Below are 18,655 nucleotides of genomic sequence, written 5' to 3'. Positions count from 1 at the left end.
CTGCTGCTTTGCTGCTTCATGATGGCAGTGTTTGTTGTGTATTCTGCAGAGAAATTACCCTAGAGGTTTCCTCAGCGTGTTTTGTGAAAATTCCCATTGCTCAAGGGCATGCAATCAGTATTCCAATTGTCTCTCTTACCCCAGCTGAGAGAGTTGTTTATCAGCTCTGGGAAGCTGGGTAGTGCTTTCATGTCCTCTTGGACGTTTTCTAGTGAAACAGCAGCGTCTGTACTGTTGAGATGCCTCTCTAATGCTTCCCCCCTGAACCAGCCAGAGCTGTTGGGTTGCCTTAGCTCATGCCTGATAAGGATTAATCAGCTGAATGTCGTTTCCAGATGAGCTTGACAAGAGGCAGCAGTTGGCTGAGGGGGAGGAATAATGTGGGTTTGTAACAGAGATTTCTATCTGCCCTTCTTGTTCAGGAAGTACAGCTCTTGTCTTGAGCAGCCGTGTTCTGCCAATGCATGAAATATCATAGGCATGACTGTTTCCCTAATATGTGCAGAACAAAATGCTAAAAACTGCAAGGATACTGCTCTTCTCCCTTTTATCCAGAAAACAGAGATAAGCACGTAAAATCAGAATGAGCTTGGTGTGAAATACAGGCCTTTAAATACCTGCCTTTAAATACAAGCTGCCTGTTGTGCAGCTTGTCCCTCCAAGGCAGGACTATCTAAAGGAATATGGTGGGGAGGGAATCATGTGGGCTGAAAAGGGAAATGGACTGCAGGAAGCAGGGGGTCCCTTCATCGGGCCAGGGAGAGACTGTGGAAAACATCAGATGATGCTCAGGTTGGAAGTACCACAGGAGGAGGAGTGGATTGCTGGAGCTGGATGGAGGGGGTAGTTGCAGTCGTGCCTTGAGGGTCCTGTGGCAGAGCAAAGCCTTGGACTCCCTCTAGCTCTCCCTGATGGCAATGGGCATCAGCACCGCACTGAAGCATCAGGAGACAGTGAGGTGGGGAGAGCTGGGCACTATCAGGAAAGAGTGTTTTCCTCCCCTGCATAAGGCTGGCAGAAAAGCAAAAGAAAGAATTGGACTTGAGTTATGGAAAGAAATTGTTTTTGACTTCTCTGGTGCTTAGGAGTTTGAGTTCTTCAATGAAGCTGAGAAGAATAAAGGCGAAACTGGGGCATGGCTGAACCTGAGGATGTACTGGGGGTTTGCTTTTGACAATATTTTAAATTGTACAGGCAAAGTAAATAGTACTACAGAGCTGAGTAGTAGTTCATATTGCCAGTGCATTCCAAGGTAGAGTTTAAAATGTTAGTTTTCAAGGTTATTTATGCTGGAAGGACATTTAAAATCTTCCCTGCTTATCATTTTGTTTGGCAGTATTTAGAGCGCTATCTCTTACAACTGGAACACATACTTTATTTTTCCCACGACTGATCTCTTTTGGCAGATCTATAGGTGATGGCAGTCTGCGTATTAAAATCAGCTGAAGTTCTTTATATAGACAAACTAATTTACGAACACCACAGTGCATGCAAACAATTGTGGTATTCCCACTTTTCTCTTTGCGAGGTTTTAATAATAAAATGTAATAGTTAAAATCGAGTACTGTTACATTCCATATTGTAAAAAGGAAGTCAGTAAGCTTCTCAAAATACCAGGAAGCTGTATAACTTTCCAACTCAGTTATAACCAGTAATTGAACAAATGATTAAATGCCAGTAGTTTAGTATTTTTGTTTTTGCTTAGCTGGTGCATTGCCAAATTCCACGTCTTGCAAGGGATCTCTTAGTTACTGGTGAGAACTGAAGAGCTCTGCAATTCAGTACAATAAATGCACTGTTCTTAAGGCAGTAATGAGTCTGGTAAATAGATCTCGAAAGATCTGTGTTATATTTCTGACTTGATGCAGACTGCTAGGTGACCTTGGAAGTCTCTGGGCTTCACTTTCTTGGGCTGCAAAATGGAGACAATAAAGTTCATCTGTGAGACACTTTAAGATCTGCTTAAGTGAAATGAGATGGCTTGATTACTGCATGAAACAATGCTACTAGGAAGAGCGCTGGTGATTGCAAATGTAACTTGTTCTCTGAATCTTTCAGCCTTACTCCTGTCTTAATGAATGGAATTCCTTTAGCCAAGAATATTTCTGGAAAGCATTTGGAGGGGAGGGGAAGGGGGAAAGAGGAAAGTGTTACAGTGGAAGAGTTTGTCGCATGCAGTGTACTGAAAGGTAACCCCGGAATATTATGCAGGTGTAACTATTGCGTGTTATGTAGTTCAAAGAATAGACCTGGGTAGTAAACTTAGTTTAGGCTTTTTTAACCAGTTTATGTGCTGTAGGCAAACTTGTATGGATTTATCTACAGAAGAGCACTTTGGAGAGTGTATTGTGACCTGTCTACCCCGCCTGGTGGAATTTGTTTTATACACTGTAATGTGGGTCACTATGCAGTGATCTCTCTTGAAAATTTTAAGAAAACAAATGGCTTCACTACTTCATTCATTTATCGTTTTGATCTTCTGATTCTTTATTTTTCTGTCTTCAAATCTTTTTTTTTTTTTCCTTGACCAGACGAAATACTCCATACAAAACCCTGGAGCCAGTTAAACCGCCAACAGTCCCCAATGATTACATGACCAGTCCTGCCAGACTGGGCAGTCAGCACAGTCCGGGAAGGACGGCTTCCTTGAACCAGAGACCAAGAACACACAGGTAGAGTGTTTTCTCACTGTAACTCTGTCCTGCCTGGCATTCTGATGCTTATTGAAGTCACATAAAAGCTTTGAAGCTTTGTGCCTGTTGTTTTTTTGTTAAAGGCAAAAGGTGAGTTATTCTACCACTCTGCATTCGTAGAACTTCACTGTATCGTTGACTTCTATAACACATAGAAGTGTCTTCATACTCTGTAGAAGCCTCATTGTATCTAGCAACTTACTTCCAAAATCACAGGCCTCTTTTTATATATAATCAATTTACATTGTTCTATGGTATTTGTTTCCCAAGAATAAGCAAAACTTCAAAATGTATGCAGTTGCAAGGTAGGGTAGTGATGGGTCCTAGTGGGTTTAAAGCTGCATTGTTAACCTTAGCCTAAAATAGACTTTTTTTTTTTTGTTTTCAAGATCACTAATTGCAAAGGAAAATTTCTGTTGATTAGAAACACTGTGATGAAGGTAGTCTGAAAGAGCTGATTGCTTTCTTTTGGCTTAAACTTAATGCTCATAATCAGTGCTAGCATGCTAAAAGCAGAAAATAAAACCTATTCACAGAGCAGGTATTGGCAGCAGCGAGTTGTTTCCATGTGTTTAAGGGGTTTGATGAGAGAGTAGTGCATGTTTTGGGTGAGAAGGGTGTTCTTAGTACCTTTTTTAATGTAATTTTTTTCTCGAATTGCAAGGCTAGATTTTTCTCTGAGCTTCTTGAGTGAGTTCAGTTTTTTCAATTTGTTTTTTATCATAAGATCCAAACTGCAGGGAAAAAAAAAAAAAAAACAGATGAAAGAATTCAATGTAGTTAGAAAGTAAGAGGTTAGCTTGTTTTTCAGGGAGCTTCTTTCTTAATTTGTTTGGTTTTGTTTTTTTTTTAATAACTACCTGTGGGCAGTTAAACACGGTAGGTCACTAACAGGAGTTGAGAAAGTATTTTGGACACAGTTGATCATGAAATAATGCCAGAATGAAACAACTTCTTAATCTGGCTGCAATGAAGATCCTGTTAATCTGTTTAGCTGGCTACGTGAATGCTCCCTACTCTTGTCTCACAAGATCTTCTTTTATGTAGACTGCAGTTACAAATTCAGCTGCAACCATGGTGACAAGATCAAGGTCTTCAGCAGACAGAACACTAATTTTGAAGGAATTATCTTGGCTTCCATTTCAGATTACTGATTTTCTTTTTTGTAACAGTGTTATTTTCTTAAGATATATTTGAATGATTTGTGCTTGACTGTTGACAGCACCGATTTGTAGCTACCCAGGAATGGTAAATAAACTATAACATCACTGAATACTCTTTAATTAACATGGATGGGTTTGGCTTCAAAGCACCTTGACTACTTAGTTCCCTTTATATTATCCATTTAATCCATGTAAATTCAAGCCTTGGCCTGAGGAGTGCTCTCAGATAAGAATAAGGACAGATTCCGCCTGAATCTTGCTTCTTTTTCAGCTTCCTCACTGAAAAGAAATGTTGTGTCCTCCAAAGGCATGTGTAAAAATGTTATCCAGTAATTCGCTAGAAGTATGTTCTGTGAAAAAAATCTGTATTACTGGCTTCTAGTTTGTGTATCATATAATGGTGCTTAGACAAATTGTGACCTGGCTGTACTGTTACCTTTCAGACTCTCGTAGAAATTGTCCTGGTTCCAGTGGGAACAGAAACAAACTTCTCATATGCAAAAAGTGTGTGCGCGAGCCGGGGAGTGTGTTAGTTATACAGAAAATTATCCACACCATAACCCACACCTCACCCCACCCCAACTGCTTTATTGTGGCTGTTCTCAGTTTAAAAGTTCTCAATTTAAACTTCTGTTCTGAGTAGAGGAAATGTTCCTTCAGCTGACAGCGTAAATAATCTTCAAAAATTATTTATAGTTTAGGCATGAACTCTTCCAGCCCCAGCTTATTAATTTCACTTATTACAAGGCCCCTGAACTATTCTTGCAGTTTCTACTCCATTGCCTAGAACTGGTATGGTTGCTTAGCTTTTTATTTTTTAAAGCATTTGATTAGACATTTTATCCATAGTGATGTTTGTCAGCTTAGGTAATTCCATTTATTGGGAGTGTAATGCATTCAGACTTGATTAGGTGTATGCAATTGTAGGTAGACAGAGAGGCGTTTTATAGGGGGTTTTTCAACAGTCTATAATTGAGTTAGGCTGGCAGAGCTCGCACAAGAAGTGTGATTGTTGATAAGCCTTTGTAGGCAATGCTGTGCTAATACTTGTGTTTTCCTTTCACAGTGGTAGTAGTGGAGGAAGTGGCAGTCGAGAGAATAGTGGAAGCAGCAGTATTGGCATTCCCATTGCCGTGCCTACACCTTCACCGCCAACCATTGGATCAGGTATGTGGGACTCTTCCCATGTTAACTTAAGGCTCTAATGTCAGTCGCTTGTGTTTGCAGAGGGATTGTGACTGAATACGAGGAGGTAGAAACTGTCCTGAAGCACAGTCCTAGTCAGGAAATAGCTTACGAGTGCTGAGGGTCATCTAAAGGTTTAATTCTTTACCAAAAGTACTTGCAGAACAATCACTTATGGAATAGCACATGGTTAAAATACCTTTGTAAGTCCATGTTTTTATGAGAAAATCAAGGGGGGGGGTGGCGATAGAAGGAGAGAAGTATATCCTTTTAAAGCTTAAGTGTATTATTAAATGCCTGTCTACAATTCGGCTTTTTTGGATGCACTGAGAAGCAGCAGCAACTATGTACATGTTTGATGGGAAATGTTCTCTTCTGAAATAACCTTCTAACTTTACCATCTGCCAATGGTGGTATGTATCTTTTTTTTTAATTAATTAAAAGTCTTCAAATAAAATGCAGAAGATGACCTAAGAAAACACTGTTAGTAGTAGAATTCAGGCTTATCCACTAGTGTTGTTTATGCTACGATTGCAGTCTGAAGTTGCTAAGCTATGATGGAGATCATTGAGAGAGTCAGGAGAACCAGTATGTATAAGATAGCACAGCAATAAATGAGAACCACTCAGGATCTCTCAGCATCAAAACTGTACTACCTTTTCTTTAAGAATGATAAATGGTGAGAATGTGTAAGATCCTTCTTTATTATAAGCCGGCAGGATTATTATCTTGGTAATAAACCAACTCAGTCACTTGTTTACTATCTGTGTATTTTGTAAGCACATAAAGCTAATTTGCACAAGAAAACAGTGGAGTTTTGGTATAATATAATTTTGCTATTGCACCTCTTAAATTTCTGTTCCTTGGATGACAAGTCCTCACTTTCTTATGCAGATGTAGGCTTTCCTTTCCCAGGTGTTTCTGGTCCTGCAGTGGTACATACAGGCATGAAATCTTACTATCGTCATGCCATAAAAATCAATGGGAATAAAGATCTGCAGGTACAGAACCCTGTGTAGGATCAGGGCCACAGTTTGTATCAGTTGACCAAAGCTGCATTTCTGTATTTATTTGGGAAACCTATCGAGTGCCCATGCTTTCTTAATTGTGTTTTTTTTTTTTAAAAAAATGAATGGCCTAATTGGGAATATAAACTATTTTATTAGCACACATTTCTGTTCCTCCTCCTCCTGGAGCCCCGCCAGCACCACCACTGCCACCACCTCTCCCGATGGGCAGTCTGATAGGTGAGACTTGTGTCAATGCTGAAGTGATTGCAGTCGTGCTGCATAATCAATAATCATCTCTTCCTAATGAACTTAGTGAGGGTGTTTTTGATTCTGTAGTGGGGTCTACATGATTTTAGTCTAAAAATCAGTTCTGAGATTTTTTTGTTTGTTTGTTTTTAAACAAATCTAATCTCCACTAATTTCCTGTGGTTAAAGCCTCTGAAGGTAAATGGACAAGGTGTGGGGAAAAGGCTGCCAGTTGCTTGAAATCTCTGTTCCCAGTAAAGCTAATATCCAATTAGCCTCATATATAAGATCTCAAAATCAGCTTGAATATTGGTATTCTGCTGTATCACTCCTGCAGCTGAAACTAAGCCACAACATTTGCACTCCGGCTTAAAAATGGTAGCTGATGTGTAGGGTGATGTATGTATTCTATCCTGTGGGCGTAAGGTGACTGAAACGCAGAAGTGTCTGTCACGGTGGCTTGGGTTTGATGCTGTAATGCTGCAGGTGTGTGGCAAACTGGAAGACTCGAGGATATAAAATAACGATTCTTGAAAAATTGCTTCAAGCATTACATATAGCTGTTAGGATGAGATCTAGAAGTAGTACTTTCCAAAACAGGCAGGAAAAAATACCCCGCCCTTTCCTATCAAAGGCTGATGACAAAATTCAATGATTGTGTTCTAAAACTAGCTTTGGAGGCTTTGACCCACATAACCCTTTGCACTTTCCCTTACTGAAGCGTTAAGCGAAAGTGACTTTGGATAGCATTACAGGACTGCAAACTTCTGATAGCACACTGGTTGTGTATATATGTGTATGTGCATTTTTGTATATATTTATATATACTTATATATAAGATATATACACACGTATATAAAAGCACAAAACGTTTTATTGCAAAACAATTTTTGCATTGAAAAATTGCATTGATCCATGTGACCTCAACGTGTGAGATTCATTAGTTTGCAAGGTGTGATTCTTTTCTCATCTGTCAGAAGTTAATCCAACAGAGAACTTAAATTGTTTTATTAACCTTGAAGTTCGTGCAGCAAGCATGTGGAAGGTAAAATGGGTGTTCACCCCGAAGAATGAGTGACACATCTTTCTGTCAGCTGGCGTTGGTGATTCCAATTTCTTAGTGCAAATTCCATCAATATAAAAGCACAACTAGCAAATACGGTTGATAAATGTGTCTGAAGCTCATGACATTTGTTTTACTGTTTTGTTAGAGTGTCTTTTTATATTAGATTGGAGACAAGTTCTGGTTCACAATGGAAAACATTTGCTTTGAGCAGAATGTGGATTTTTTTTCTGTGTGCTTTTAATAAAGGGTACTGCATGTACAATAATTGAGATATGCTTAGGAGTTGGAAGCTGATTCAATTTTCCAATCCGGTCTCTCAAAGTAGTTCTCGGCATTTCTCAAATGCCCTTCATATGAATGTTGGTTTATGTCCTGTGTGGTTTTTCTCATTATTGATTATAACAGGGATATTTGTTTTCTGTAAATCTCCTGTTATTGGCCTTAAATTATTGGAGACCCGTAATCAAGTATTTCCCATGTTCTGGGCTTTTTCTATTTTCTGCATTCTATCCCAAGTAATGCTCTGCTTAAGTCTTTTCCTTGGTTCCTCTGGCTAATGCTTTTCAGCTGCTCCGGGTTCAGCTCCTGGTTCCCAGTATGGCACAATGACCAGGCAAATCTCGCGACACAACTCTACCACTTCTTCAGCATCTTCTGGTGGATACAGACGGAATCCTTCTGTGACTGCCCCATTTTCTGCTCAACCTCATGTTAATGGCGGGCCTCTTTATTCTCAAAATTCAAGTAAGCTGCTGAGCTCTGAAATCACAAACTGTTTTGAGCAAAATGATTGTAAAAGCATGCATGGCATTTTAATTCATTTATGAAGAGCATCAATCAGATTACTGCTTTCTTTCCTAAAATAGAAGGAAAAACAAACAAGAAAAAACATATTGAAGTTGTACAGTGATTGCACTATATGCAATTATACTGTTTTCCCCTCTGACTTGTTTGCTGTTACTCATGACAAGAAATTATTATGATTGCCTATCTAATTATAGGCACATTATACTTAGCATTTCAGGTGTGCTTGGAGAACGTAAACTAAAACCAGATTTTTTTTTTTGCAGGAGACCTAATATAGTTGTAGTACAGTCCCCCCACTAGTGGGCTAGGGGCAAGAGAGTACTGTCAGAGCACAGTGCTCATGTCACAAACTTTTCCCATTACCCAGTTCCTCCCTGTCTCTGTCTCTTTCCTAAATCCTTTCCTGATTCCAAGTTTCTCCTTTGTTCTCAGTTTTAAGCTTGACTACTAAAGATGAGGTCAGTCTCTCTCTCTAGCCGGACAACTCCTCTGCGCTTCCACACTAGTAGTAGTATAGATGGAGATGAATGAGGGAAGGGATGGATGCCATGGGCAAGCGGGCAAGTTTTAGTCAGCGGCATCCTGCCTACCTACTCAGTAGGCCAAACGAGGTTCACTGCAGAAAGAGCTGCAAGATAAGGATCTACTTGAGTGGTAGTAGAAAGCCGTTTCTATCAGGAAACTTCTTCCTTGCCGTTTCCGTAAATTTTGACCAGATACACATAGAGGAGTGATAGTCCTCTAATGGTTTCTGGTGGTGGTCTTCAGCGTGCCAACTCTGTAAACTTCAGAGTGATATTTCTTTTGAAAAGAAATGTTGATGTTTGGGCTGAAGATCACTTTGGACCAGTGTTTGCTGTTGTGTACTTGCTCTTAAGGAAAGAATGCATATAAAATGTTTGAGACACTGAGGTGAAGAGTTTTCTCAGTGGTTTAGAAGTATTATGTTTATCAGAAAGCATTTTTATATGCAGACATGATACCTATCTATTTTTTTTCTAATCTTGCTTTTCTTCCCACGCTGTCTCTCCCATACCGGCCCTTCATTTTCCTCCACACTCTCGTGCCCCCAAATTAATTCACCACAACAGAAACTCCTTCCTGTTTGAACAGTTGTGTTCTGTTGAATAAACAGGACTTTATTTCTGGAAATAATTCAGTTGTCTTAAATGCTGTGCACACCACTGTTCCTGAACATTTACATTTGTCCAAAACAATTTTTTGCTCAAATGCAGGTGCTGTTCCTTAATCTAGCCTCTCTGGTGTTTTCAAAATACTGATTGTAAACATTTTTAAACAGTATTTTGATGGGTGTGTTTTACTACTTTAAACTGTTTTCCTCTGTTTCTGTAACTGGTGATTTTTTTATTTTTAATGCTACTGTCTTGACATTAAATTCAGGTCCCATGTTTCCTTAAGGTTTTGCTTTTCATGCTAACAAATACTCTGTTTTTTCTTAGATGTTTACTTCAATTTTGTGAGAAACCTGTTTGTTCTCCCTCTTTTATTGATCATTTCTCCCATACAGTTTATTTGATTATTGGTTTTGTAATTAACTAAATGCTCCATTTTTATTCATCAAACATTAATCTTAGTTATGGCTTTATTTAAAACTGTTGCTTACTTGGAAGTACAGAACCTCTTTCAAATTTGGTTCCAGCTGGATTACCCTGCTGAATTCCCACCTTCCCAGGAATTTCTCGGATTCGGTGCAAGAGAAATTCCACTGAAAAGGGGCACGGTGTAAACAAATGAGTTGAGGTTTTGCGGGCTTTTTTTTTTTTTCTCCCCGCCACCCCCCTTCATGGGGAGCTGTCCTGCCAGAGCTGGAATGGCATACCCTAGGGCTGCCAGGCCCCTTTCCTACCTGTAAAGAGAAGAGTTGAACATCTCTGCTGGCAGCCCAGCATCCCTGGGCACTGGTGCCATGTGCCTCATAGCTCATTACCCACCAAATTGGTAGACGCTTCAGAGGAGAGCTTGCAAGTGCTACCTGAGGAGCTCTGAGCACTAGTGTAGCCAGTTGTAGCTGTTGAAGCCTTTGCCAGCCTTTTAGGTTGCTGAGTGCCTTGTAACCACAGAAGACTTAATAATTTAAAATAAAGCTCCGTTCTGCTCTAAAGCCGTCCGGTTTTCCTACCAACAAGCAACAAGGTCCCTTTTTCTATGTAAAGCCAAACCAAAGTAAGCCAAGCCTGTCCCCCACCCCTGCAGAACAAAACTAGGAGAGGTGCTGTCTGTATGAATATGAAGTACTGACGTTGCAGCATTGTCTCCCTTGTAAAGCAGTTGTCTTTGCTCTTTGTCACTGCTGCTTTGCTGCACTTGATGTGGCACTCTTGCTTTAGAGAAGTCTAGAATCCTGCAAAACATCACTTCTACTAGCATACTTCTGAAAGGTAACTACTAAATGCGAGTAGTCTTTATTTGGCAGGAAGACAACAAGCTGATTTTTTGTGTGCTCCCCAAGCGAGGCAGAGCAAGTCCCTTCACACGTGCTCCCTGTGAGCTCCCAGGTGCCCGGCCTGTGCTCGGCTTTGTGTTCAGCTGAGCACCGGGTCACGCTTTGCTTTTCGGTCCTCCATCGGGTAACCGCGAATTCAGCCTGGTTGGGAACTCAAGCTTGAAGAAGGTTCTTCCGTGTGCGTGTTCTTGTTGTTCTTTACGTACTTTGTTTTGTGGTCCTCGTTACTGACGGCTGCTTTTGTTTGTTTCCTTTTTTTTTTTTTTTCCTTTGTCTGTTTGACTTTCCCCGATATGGTGTGTGTGTTGCTACCAGTTTCTATTGCTCCACCCCCTCCCCCTATGCCTCAGTTGACTCCACAGATACCTCTCACAGGCTTCGTGGCCAGGGTGCAGGAAAACAGTAAGTTTGGACAAGCTGAGCTGTTAAAGGGTAGAGCCTACTTTCTTCTAGCATGCATGGCTGGCAAGTCAGACTCTATTTTGTTTCCTTTTCCAGAAGCTAATACCATCTTGCATTCTAGTGTCAATATGCTATTGGAGCTGAAGGGCACACTCTTCAATATTTTATAACATGTGCATGATTATTACTGACCCATTTAAGTTCTGAACTGCAAATTTATTGTAGAAGTGCAGTGTGAAATATGTGGCATATGCTTGGTGAGAAATAGAAATGTATCTTAATTAAAAATATTAATTTCATGTTGAATCATTCTGCCTGAGGCTTTTTCACTAGGGATAATTGATTAGTTTTTATTAGAAAGGCTTATGTAGACTGTCAAAATATGTACTGTGTAACCATTGATTCTAATACTGTAGTAGTTTTCAGGAAGCTGTACGGTCAATTGAGGGTGTGCAGTCTTATGATCTAATGCCATTGCAAAGGAGCTTGTAAGGTATTTCTCCTCTCGGCAGCCTTCCAGTCTCCATTTCTTTGTGTTGTCTGGCCAAATTTCCCTACTGAGCTTCTTGCAGCACAGCTCTGCTTGTTAGGTTTGTGGGAGGTACGCTCCCTGGCTGTGATCTGTGCCGCAGGGTGTTTTGTACCGGTAACTCTGCTTTTACCATTACTGCCTGATCCATTTCAGGTGAGTGTTACTGTCTCAAATGCTAGTGCAGGTGTAAAGGCATGTTCCTGATGTAGGGACATCTTTGCTGTAGGAGTATGATGCGGTTCTGTAAACAACGAAATGAATGCAGTGGAGGTAGGGCATGAAGTAAGTATAAAGCGTTTTTAAAGTGGGAGCCACAGCGAAGTTTGCCAGGATCTCAGGGGCTGCTACTGCATAGCAGCTGTATAGCTCCAGCGTGCATTTAGAGGCCCCCAGATCTGATGAGCGCTGCTGTTCAGCTTCCCATTAGAGCTTTTCAATAGTCGTGTTCTGACCATTCCCCTAGAGAAAGGAGGCATCTCTCTGCTTCTCATTCAAAACAAGGTATTTTGGTGTTGTGCTAGGTAAATACTAAGAATCATGTTGATGTAGAATAGTATGCCACAAAATTGTGTTGAACCTTTCCAAAATTCAAAGTTTAGAGGTGAACCTACTGAAGATGAAGGTTACAGAATGTCTTCACTTGCAGATAAACTTGAGAAAATTGACACCTGCTTCTGAATTGTTCCAAGTATTGTCCTCCTGGAGATAACACAGCCCTTGGGAGAGCGGAGGTGAAAGGGACAGACTTATGCGGGTGTGCAACAACAAAACGCAAGCTGACTTGTGAATGAGATTGCAGCAAAAATAGCTGAAGCTTGAAATCTGGTCTTAGGAATTGTTCTTTTTATTTTTTTTCTTTTAACAGTCCCTCGGGTTTGAAACTTCTATAACGAGTATGGCTTTGAGCTGCTGCTGCCTCGTTCTGGAGGCAGGGGTGCGTGTGGCAGTCTGTGCATACGCTCAGCAAAGCTGGCTGGGGAGGCTGTTGTTGAGTTTTGGCAATGTGTGCTAGACTTTCATCTGCCTTGTTTTCTGCAAGAAGTCTATGAGGGAGTGGAGTTAGGGAGACGTGTGGGGAGGCTTGTCTTTTCCTTATCATAAAGATCTGTGGGTTTGGAAAGCAACATCCTCTGCTCCGTGGACTTCTCTCAGAGGACGAGGATAGAGGGCTTAGAAACTATGCAACGCCTATTCTTTTTTCCTGCGCCCTGTGCCCAAACTGTGGGTATCGCCTTCAGAGAGGTTTTCCAGTGTGTCCGGTGCCCAGGGACAACTGACTGGATGTAAATTGCTGTACTGTCACACCCAGTCCTTTCAAAAGGAGTCTGCTGGTCCCCATTTAAAGAGCAGGCATGTGCATACATACAAGAGAAGATGTCTCAACTTGGAGCTGTATAAATACTGGTCCTTTTACCCTTTCACATTTCGTGTGGTTTTCTGTATGCTATTTTTTTTCCCTCCCCTACGAAAAGTAATGGTATTCTATAGTCTGCCTGTTTTAAGTTCAGAACCAGGAAAAGTCTAGCTTAAAATCCAAGAGGCAGGGGGATACTTCCATAGGGTAGCACTTGTCTAATTTTCTGTTCCATTCTCTTCCCTTGTTTAAATGTGAAGTTGAATCGTTTCCCATAAAGCATGCAGATTTTGCACTGCATCTCAGTTAGGGTATGTGTTGGCGCTTTCACACTTGCATTTCCTGCCCTCTTTGCTTCTTTTGAAATAAGCAACCTCATTGGTGAATAAATATAACTTTTTGCGTTTCTTAAGGTAAGGATTTCTCAAGATCTCAAAGGATTGTTGGTTCAATACTGTTGTTTTTTTCTTCCTGGCTGCAGATGGAAATTAAGGGGAGAAATACATTTTGTGAAAGATGTGCCGAAACTACTGCACAAAACCAATCCATTCATAAACAGTGTTGTCATGTGTCTGTGGTGGATTAATGAAGCCTGCCTGCGAGTGCTATTCAGTAACACAGGCAAGACGTAGCGTTCACTCGGCCAAAGACTTTGTTAGTCTGTCTCCAAGTGACATAAATGGGCTTCTGTATGGGAGAGGAATCACTAATACAGTGGCAGCCAGTCTTACTGATGGAGAGAGCTGTGGAGTGTACAGCTCAGTTGGTCAAGCTGAAGAGGAGCTGGGCTTGCAGGCGAAGAATAAGATTAGCTCTTCAAGGGGTAGAGAGTAGTGGTCTGGGTGCCAGGGCTGAGGCAGTCTCTGCCCCAGCAGCTCCTGCTGGCTTCTGCCCCCTTGCAGCGGGAGATTTGGCCTCTCCTGTACCAGAGCAGCCGGTCTGACCTGGGTAGGACATGGGAGCTACTCTCAAGCCCCTTGTCAGGGGCGTGTGGCTGAAGAGCAAAGGTTAGTCACTGCTGGAGTAGGGACCAGGTGAAAGTAAAGAACATTAAAGCAAACAGAAACCCAATTTCTGATCTCCAGTGCCATTGTAATGAGGAGTAGCTAAAGCTTCACTCAGTGGTGTTCTTTCCTTGCCCTGCAGCTTGGCTTTCTTCTCAAAATTAGAGTGCTGGAGCTACACGTTCTGGAGGACATGCCCAGCCTGATGGCTCCTTCCAGTCAAACCCTTTCTAGAGCAGTGGTTTTCAGCTTGTTTTCAACATGCAAACTCCCCAGACTCTTGTAATTAAATCTGTATTGCTGTATAACAAAGTTGAGTTTAGTGACAGTAGCTTCCTTTCAGTAACTTCTGGCTTCATAGCACTTACACCCAGGTCCGTGTGTAGTGGACCACAGTTCCCAAGGAACAGGATAAGTGACTTGATGTATCGCATCTGAGCGTGCTCTCTCTCTCCTTTGCTGCCAGCTGCTGTGAACGTTATTGTAGACTTAATTTGATGAACTGATTTTAAGAGTGATTTGTACCATAATGCCTTTGTCTTTTTCCCTTCCCCAAAGCAACTTGTAATTGTGCTGATTGGAGAATCTCAGGGCAGGGATTTGACATTTTGGATTATACACTTAATTCCTTGAGCACTTTTTCCCCAAGAGCAGCAGCTGCCTGTTGTAGTTTTCCATTTATTAATTGAATCCTGGATGTGTGCACACACAAGCTAGTCTGCAGGATAAGGATCCTGTACAAAGCTTTTCTTCTGCAGAAGGATTGTTTGGCTTTCTCTTACCTGGTTAAATCTTAAACGGTAGTATATTCTCTTTTTTATGAACCACACCAGATCTTTTTGTCCCATTAATGCTAGCTCTGAGAGAGAATGAATCCAAGGAAGCAGCGTTCAGAAAGAAATTAAAGTGATCGTTATAGACAGAGGATTTGTTTAAAAAAAGAATCAAGCTGCTGGTCCAGAGCAGAGGCCTGTTCCTGCCTGGCTCAGAGGGTGCCGCTCGGAGTCCTCCCATAGCCAATGCTGCAGCTAGCCCCTCAGCTAGCCCCTCAGCGCGTGGGCGTCGGAGCAGGAAGCTTTCCTCTCTGCTGGTGTTCAGCTTATGCCCTGCAGCATGTGCTTTGACTCTAGTAGCATTTACACATAGATTTGACCACTAATAACAAAAGTAGTTGTATGTTGTAGCTGTAAATACAAAGCCTCTTGTTTCTAATCAGTGCATGGTATTATAGTGCATGCTATGTGTGTTGTCCCCCCCACCCCTTTTATTTACAGTGCAAAGCCTCAGGTTTGTTTGCATCTCCACACTGTTTTGATTTAAGAAAAAAAAAAATAATCTCCCAACGTTTCTAGTTGCTGATAGCCCGACTCCTCCCCCCCCACCGCCTCCCGATGAGATGCCGATGTTTGATGACTCTCCTCCTCCTCCACCCCCGCCCCCCGTGGATTATGAGGATGAGGAGGCCGCTGTCGTGCAGTACAGCGATCCCTATGCAGATGGAGATCCTGCTTGGGCACCTAAAAACTATATAGAGAAAGGTAAGAGAAGCGCTGCCAGTTTGTGTTACTGCATTATCAGAGGATTAATGGTATCTGAAGGGAATGAAGGACTTAGCTTGGGTCTGATGAAAACAATCATTGTCCCTGCTAAGTCAGAACTCAAACCATTCTTCTCTGAGTTTGTCTGTGGCTACACCTAATGTGATAAAATATAATCTTTCTTTGGAAGGATTATAAAATACCTTCAAGCATTCTAGAACGGATTAAAAAAAAAAAAACCAAAACCCTTCATTTGAGAAGCAGATGTAGATTGGATGGCTTTCGCCTTTGCCGAGCTGCTGGACTGTCTGTAGCGACCTCAGGACTGCTGGGCAATCATCTAGAAACAGCGTCGCTAAAAGGCCAGAAAGACCCAGCTCTATTTATCCCATCAAACTAGCTACCGGGAGTGGATCCTTAGGCTTTCAGCTCTAAAATGCAGTGAGGCTTCCTTGGAGGTTTATCAGTGACTCTAGATCAGCAGGCTATAAACTCTGCTGAGGTGTGAACTCAGAGTAAAAAATACCTTCCCACGCATAGCTGAGCTCTGGATTTCCTGCCTGTAGAGTTGTCTTGTGTCCTGACAATGACCATTTCGTCAACAGCATTGTTGTGAGTTTTCTCATGCTGGGGCTGGTGCTGTAGCGCGTACGCCATGGGGTTGGGTACCCGCGGTACCCGTCGGGCAGAACCACTGTGCTCCATCCTCACCCCGAGCTGCACCGTGTGCAGGGCGTACCCGGGGGATGAAAATAACCGACAGACCGCAGCTGTACTTGCTAGGCATTAAGGCATCAGATTCCTGAAATATATATATGTAAAATAGTAGGTCCTTGGAATTCATAAAACTGATCAATTGCATAAATCCATGTTAACTGGTTTGAAGGGCAGGGCTGTGATGTCCAAAGTTTGTGTAGTCAGTGGCAGTTTTTAATTTCAGTATTATTGGTGGCAACATTCACTTTCCCCAGGGAGATCTCTGCTTTAACTGCACAGGGTGAGGTGGAGGTTGGTAAGAGTAACGTATTCACCAGGCGGGTACCGAAATACAGCTGATGTTGCTGTAAATTTCCTTCTGCTTTTTCCTACAGTAACTTTCACACTTGCACTTATTGCAGCTCCTTGAAAAGTAACACCAAAAAAACCTTCTTATCCCATGGGAGCGCTGCCGCCACGACCATCCGTTTCTGTACGGTGGCTTTAAGGCGCTGTGTTCACGGGCTCACGCACTGAAGTACACGCTCTGTACCTCCAGGGGCCATAGAGGGGTTTTTCTGTTGTCCATTTCCACAGAATGATTTTTTAATATTTTTTTTTTAGGCCTTCTCTAATCAAGAGATCCCTACGCAGGGATCTATATGCTTTTTGTGGGAATCCGACCAGAAATGACTGCCACTTCTATAGAGCCAGTTATTTCATAGTTGAGCTTGTAGGTGTCCATATGCTCTGCTTGACGGTGCCAGTCAACTGTACCTCTCTGTCAATAGTTTAACCGAGTGTTCAGTGTAGTCACCACCCGCTTCTTACTGGTAGCTAATGTTGCAAGAAAAGTGAAATTTCATTTTCTGGACTTAATGTTCAACAGGGAAAGCACGTGACTTCATTATGGAAAATCCCAGGATAGCAAACTAGTCTTTTAAAAAATAACTGTACTTAACTGTACTTAATACTGGTGCTATTACTAACATGCTACACGTGTTCCTGTTCAATCCACAGTTGTTGCTATATATGACTATACAAAGGACAAAGACGATGAGCTGTCGTTCATGGAGGGTGCAATCATTTATGTGATAAAGAAGAACGATGACGGCTGGTATGAAGGAGTTTGCAATCGAGTAACTGGCTTGTTTCCTGGGAATTATGTTGAATCAATCATGCACTATGCCGATTAAAATCCTTTGCTTTTCAAAGTTGGGTCTTGTATTCAGTCATACCATGATTATTTACAAGGGGTAACTAAAAGCTAACAGAATTGTCTTAATATACTTTAAAAAAAAATGTGCCCATTTCTTCAGGCCATACTGTTTAATGGTATGATTGAATGTCCATCTCTGAGTCTCTGGAGACAGTATGTCTTACCTGATGGCAATTTGTAAAACAAGCAACTGTCTATAACTGGTTATACTTATTTACTTACGCATTGTTAATTTTATGACCAGCCTAAATATTCTGGGGAAGTAGGGTATAATATTTAATGAACCATGATCAGATTGTGCCATTACATTTTTCAGTACAGCATGGTAACTAACACTACGTTAGACTAACATATTAAAATCTGGATGAGAAGTTTAATGTTAGTGCTGGTCATATTACTTTTTGTTTAGACTCTTTGCTCATTCTTGACCTATATTTGTTTAAAGCATGCATACAAACTTATGTATTGAAATATACTTTTTTAAAAATCCAAGATGCTTCCAATTGTTGTAATCTTTACCTGGAGTATTCTCACTAAAGTCTATTACAATGAGTTGTTTGGGTCTAAGGTGTCCATGTGAATCAAAAAATGGGTGGTCTTATGTATGTGTAATTTGTACCCAAGTTTTTTTAATGAGTAAATTTACATTATGACTTTTTCCATTCATAAATATATAAGTGAACCAAAGGTCTTGTCCATTACTTTGTTGGTTGGCTTGGCAAAGAAGTTTGGAATGCTAACGTAGCGAAATCATGGCTGTGTTATCCCAGGCAATGTACTAAAAAGCAAATGTTTGTAACGTGACTTTATCACTGACAGAGGGCAAATAAATTAGATATGAAACCTGAATCACACATTTATACATACTCTTAAAAGTCGATTTCTTCCAAAATTAATTTTAGCAAGGGTTCTCGATTGGATCTAGTTATCTAGATGCAGTAAGCTGGACACCATCTGTAACTGACATTTCTCCATGGAGACTGTACCTGGGTTGGTGATGTCTCCAGCTGAGCAGGGACGGGCTGTTCTCAAGACATGACAAAGGGGAACAAGCAGGCCAGGAACTTGGCCATTGTGTTCAGAGATCCCAGGCAGAGATAGTTAGAGAAGGTGCACTTCCCTGTTCTACAAACTCTGTGGCTTAAATAACCCGAGGAGGAATGTGGTAGTACTGGATAATTACTGCAAGAGGAATGTGTCTGGGACTTCAAAGCAGCCTTCTAGGAGGGTGCTGAATATTCTCGATGAATGAGTGAGGGAAGGTGAGGGAGCTGAG

General features: G+C 41.4%; 1 protein-coding gene across 15 annotated transcripts in view; it reads left to right on the top strand.

The window, feature by feature from the left end:
* Positions 1–18,239, top strand: part of ABI1 (abl interactor 1) — an 81,689-nt gene extending 63,450 nt beyond the window's left edge. For 3 of the 15 annotated variants that reach the window (XM_074157795.1, XM_074157794.1, XM_074157797.1), the window contains 4 exons: positions 2,532–2,672; positions 4,923–5,023; positions 15,279–15,464; positions 17,181–18,239. In XM_074157795.1, the coding sequence (XP_074013896.1) occupies positions 2,532–2,672; positions 4,923–5,023; positions 15,279–15,464; positions 17,181–17,356 (604 nt within the window). In that variant the 3' untranslated portion in view covers positions 17,357–18,239. Of the gene's footprint in view, positions 1–2,531; positions 2,673–4,922; positions 5,024–6,207; positions 6,289–7,930; positions 8,108–10,949; positions 11,037–15,278; positions 15,465–17,180 lie in introns of all 15 variants that reach the window. The other 12 variants (XM_074157799.1, XM_074157796.1, XM_074157798.1 and 9 more) reach the window with 7 other exon arrangements.
* Positions 18,240–18,655: the final 416 nt, after the last annotated feature.

This window comes from Numenius arquata, chromosome 12 (assembly GCF_964106895.1).
Source record: "Numenius arquata chromosome 12, bNumArq3.hap1.1, whole genome shotgun sequence".
Lineage (NCBI taxonomy): Eukaryota > Metazoa > Chordata > Aves > Charadriiformes > Scolopacidae > Numenius > Numenius arquata.
This window is presented reverse-complemented; position numbering and strand designations above follow the sequence as displayed.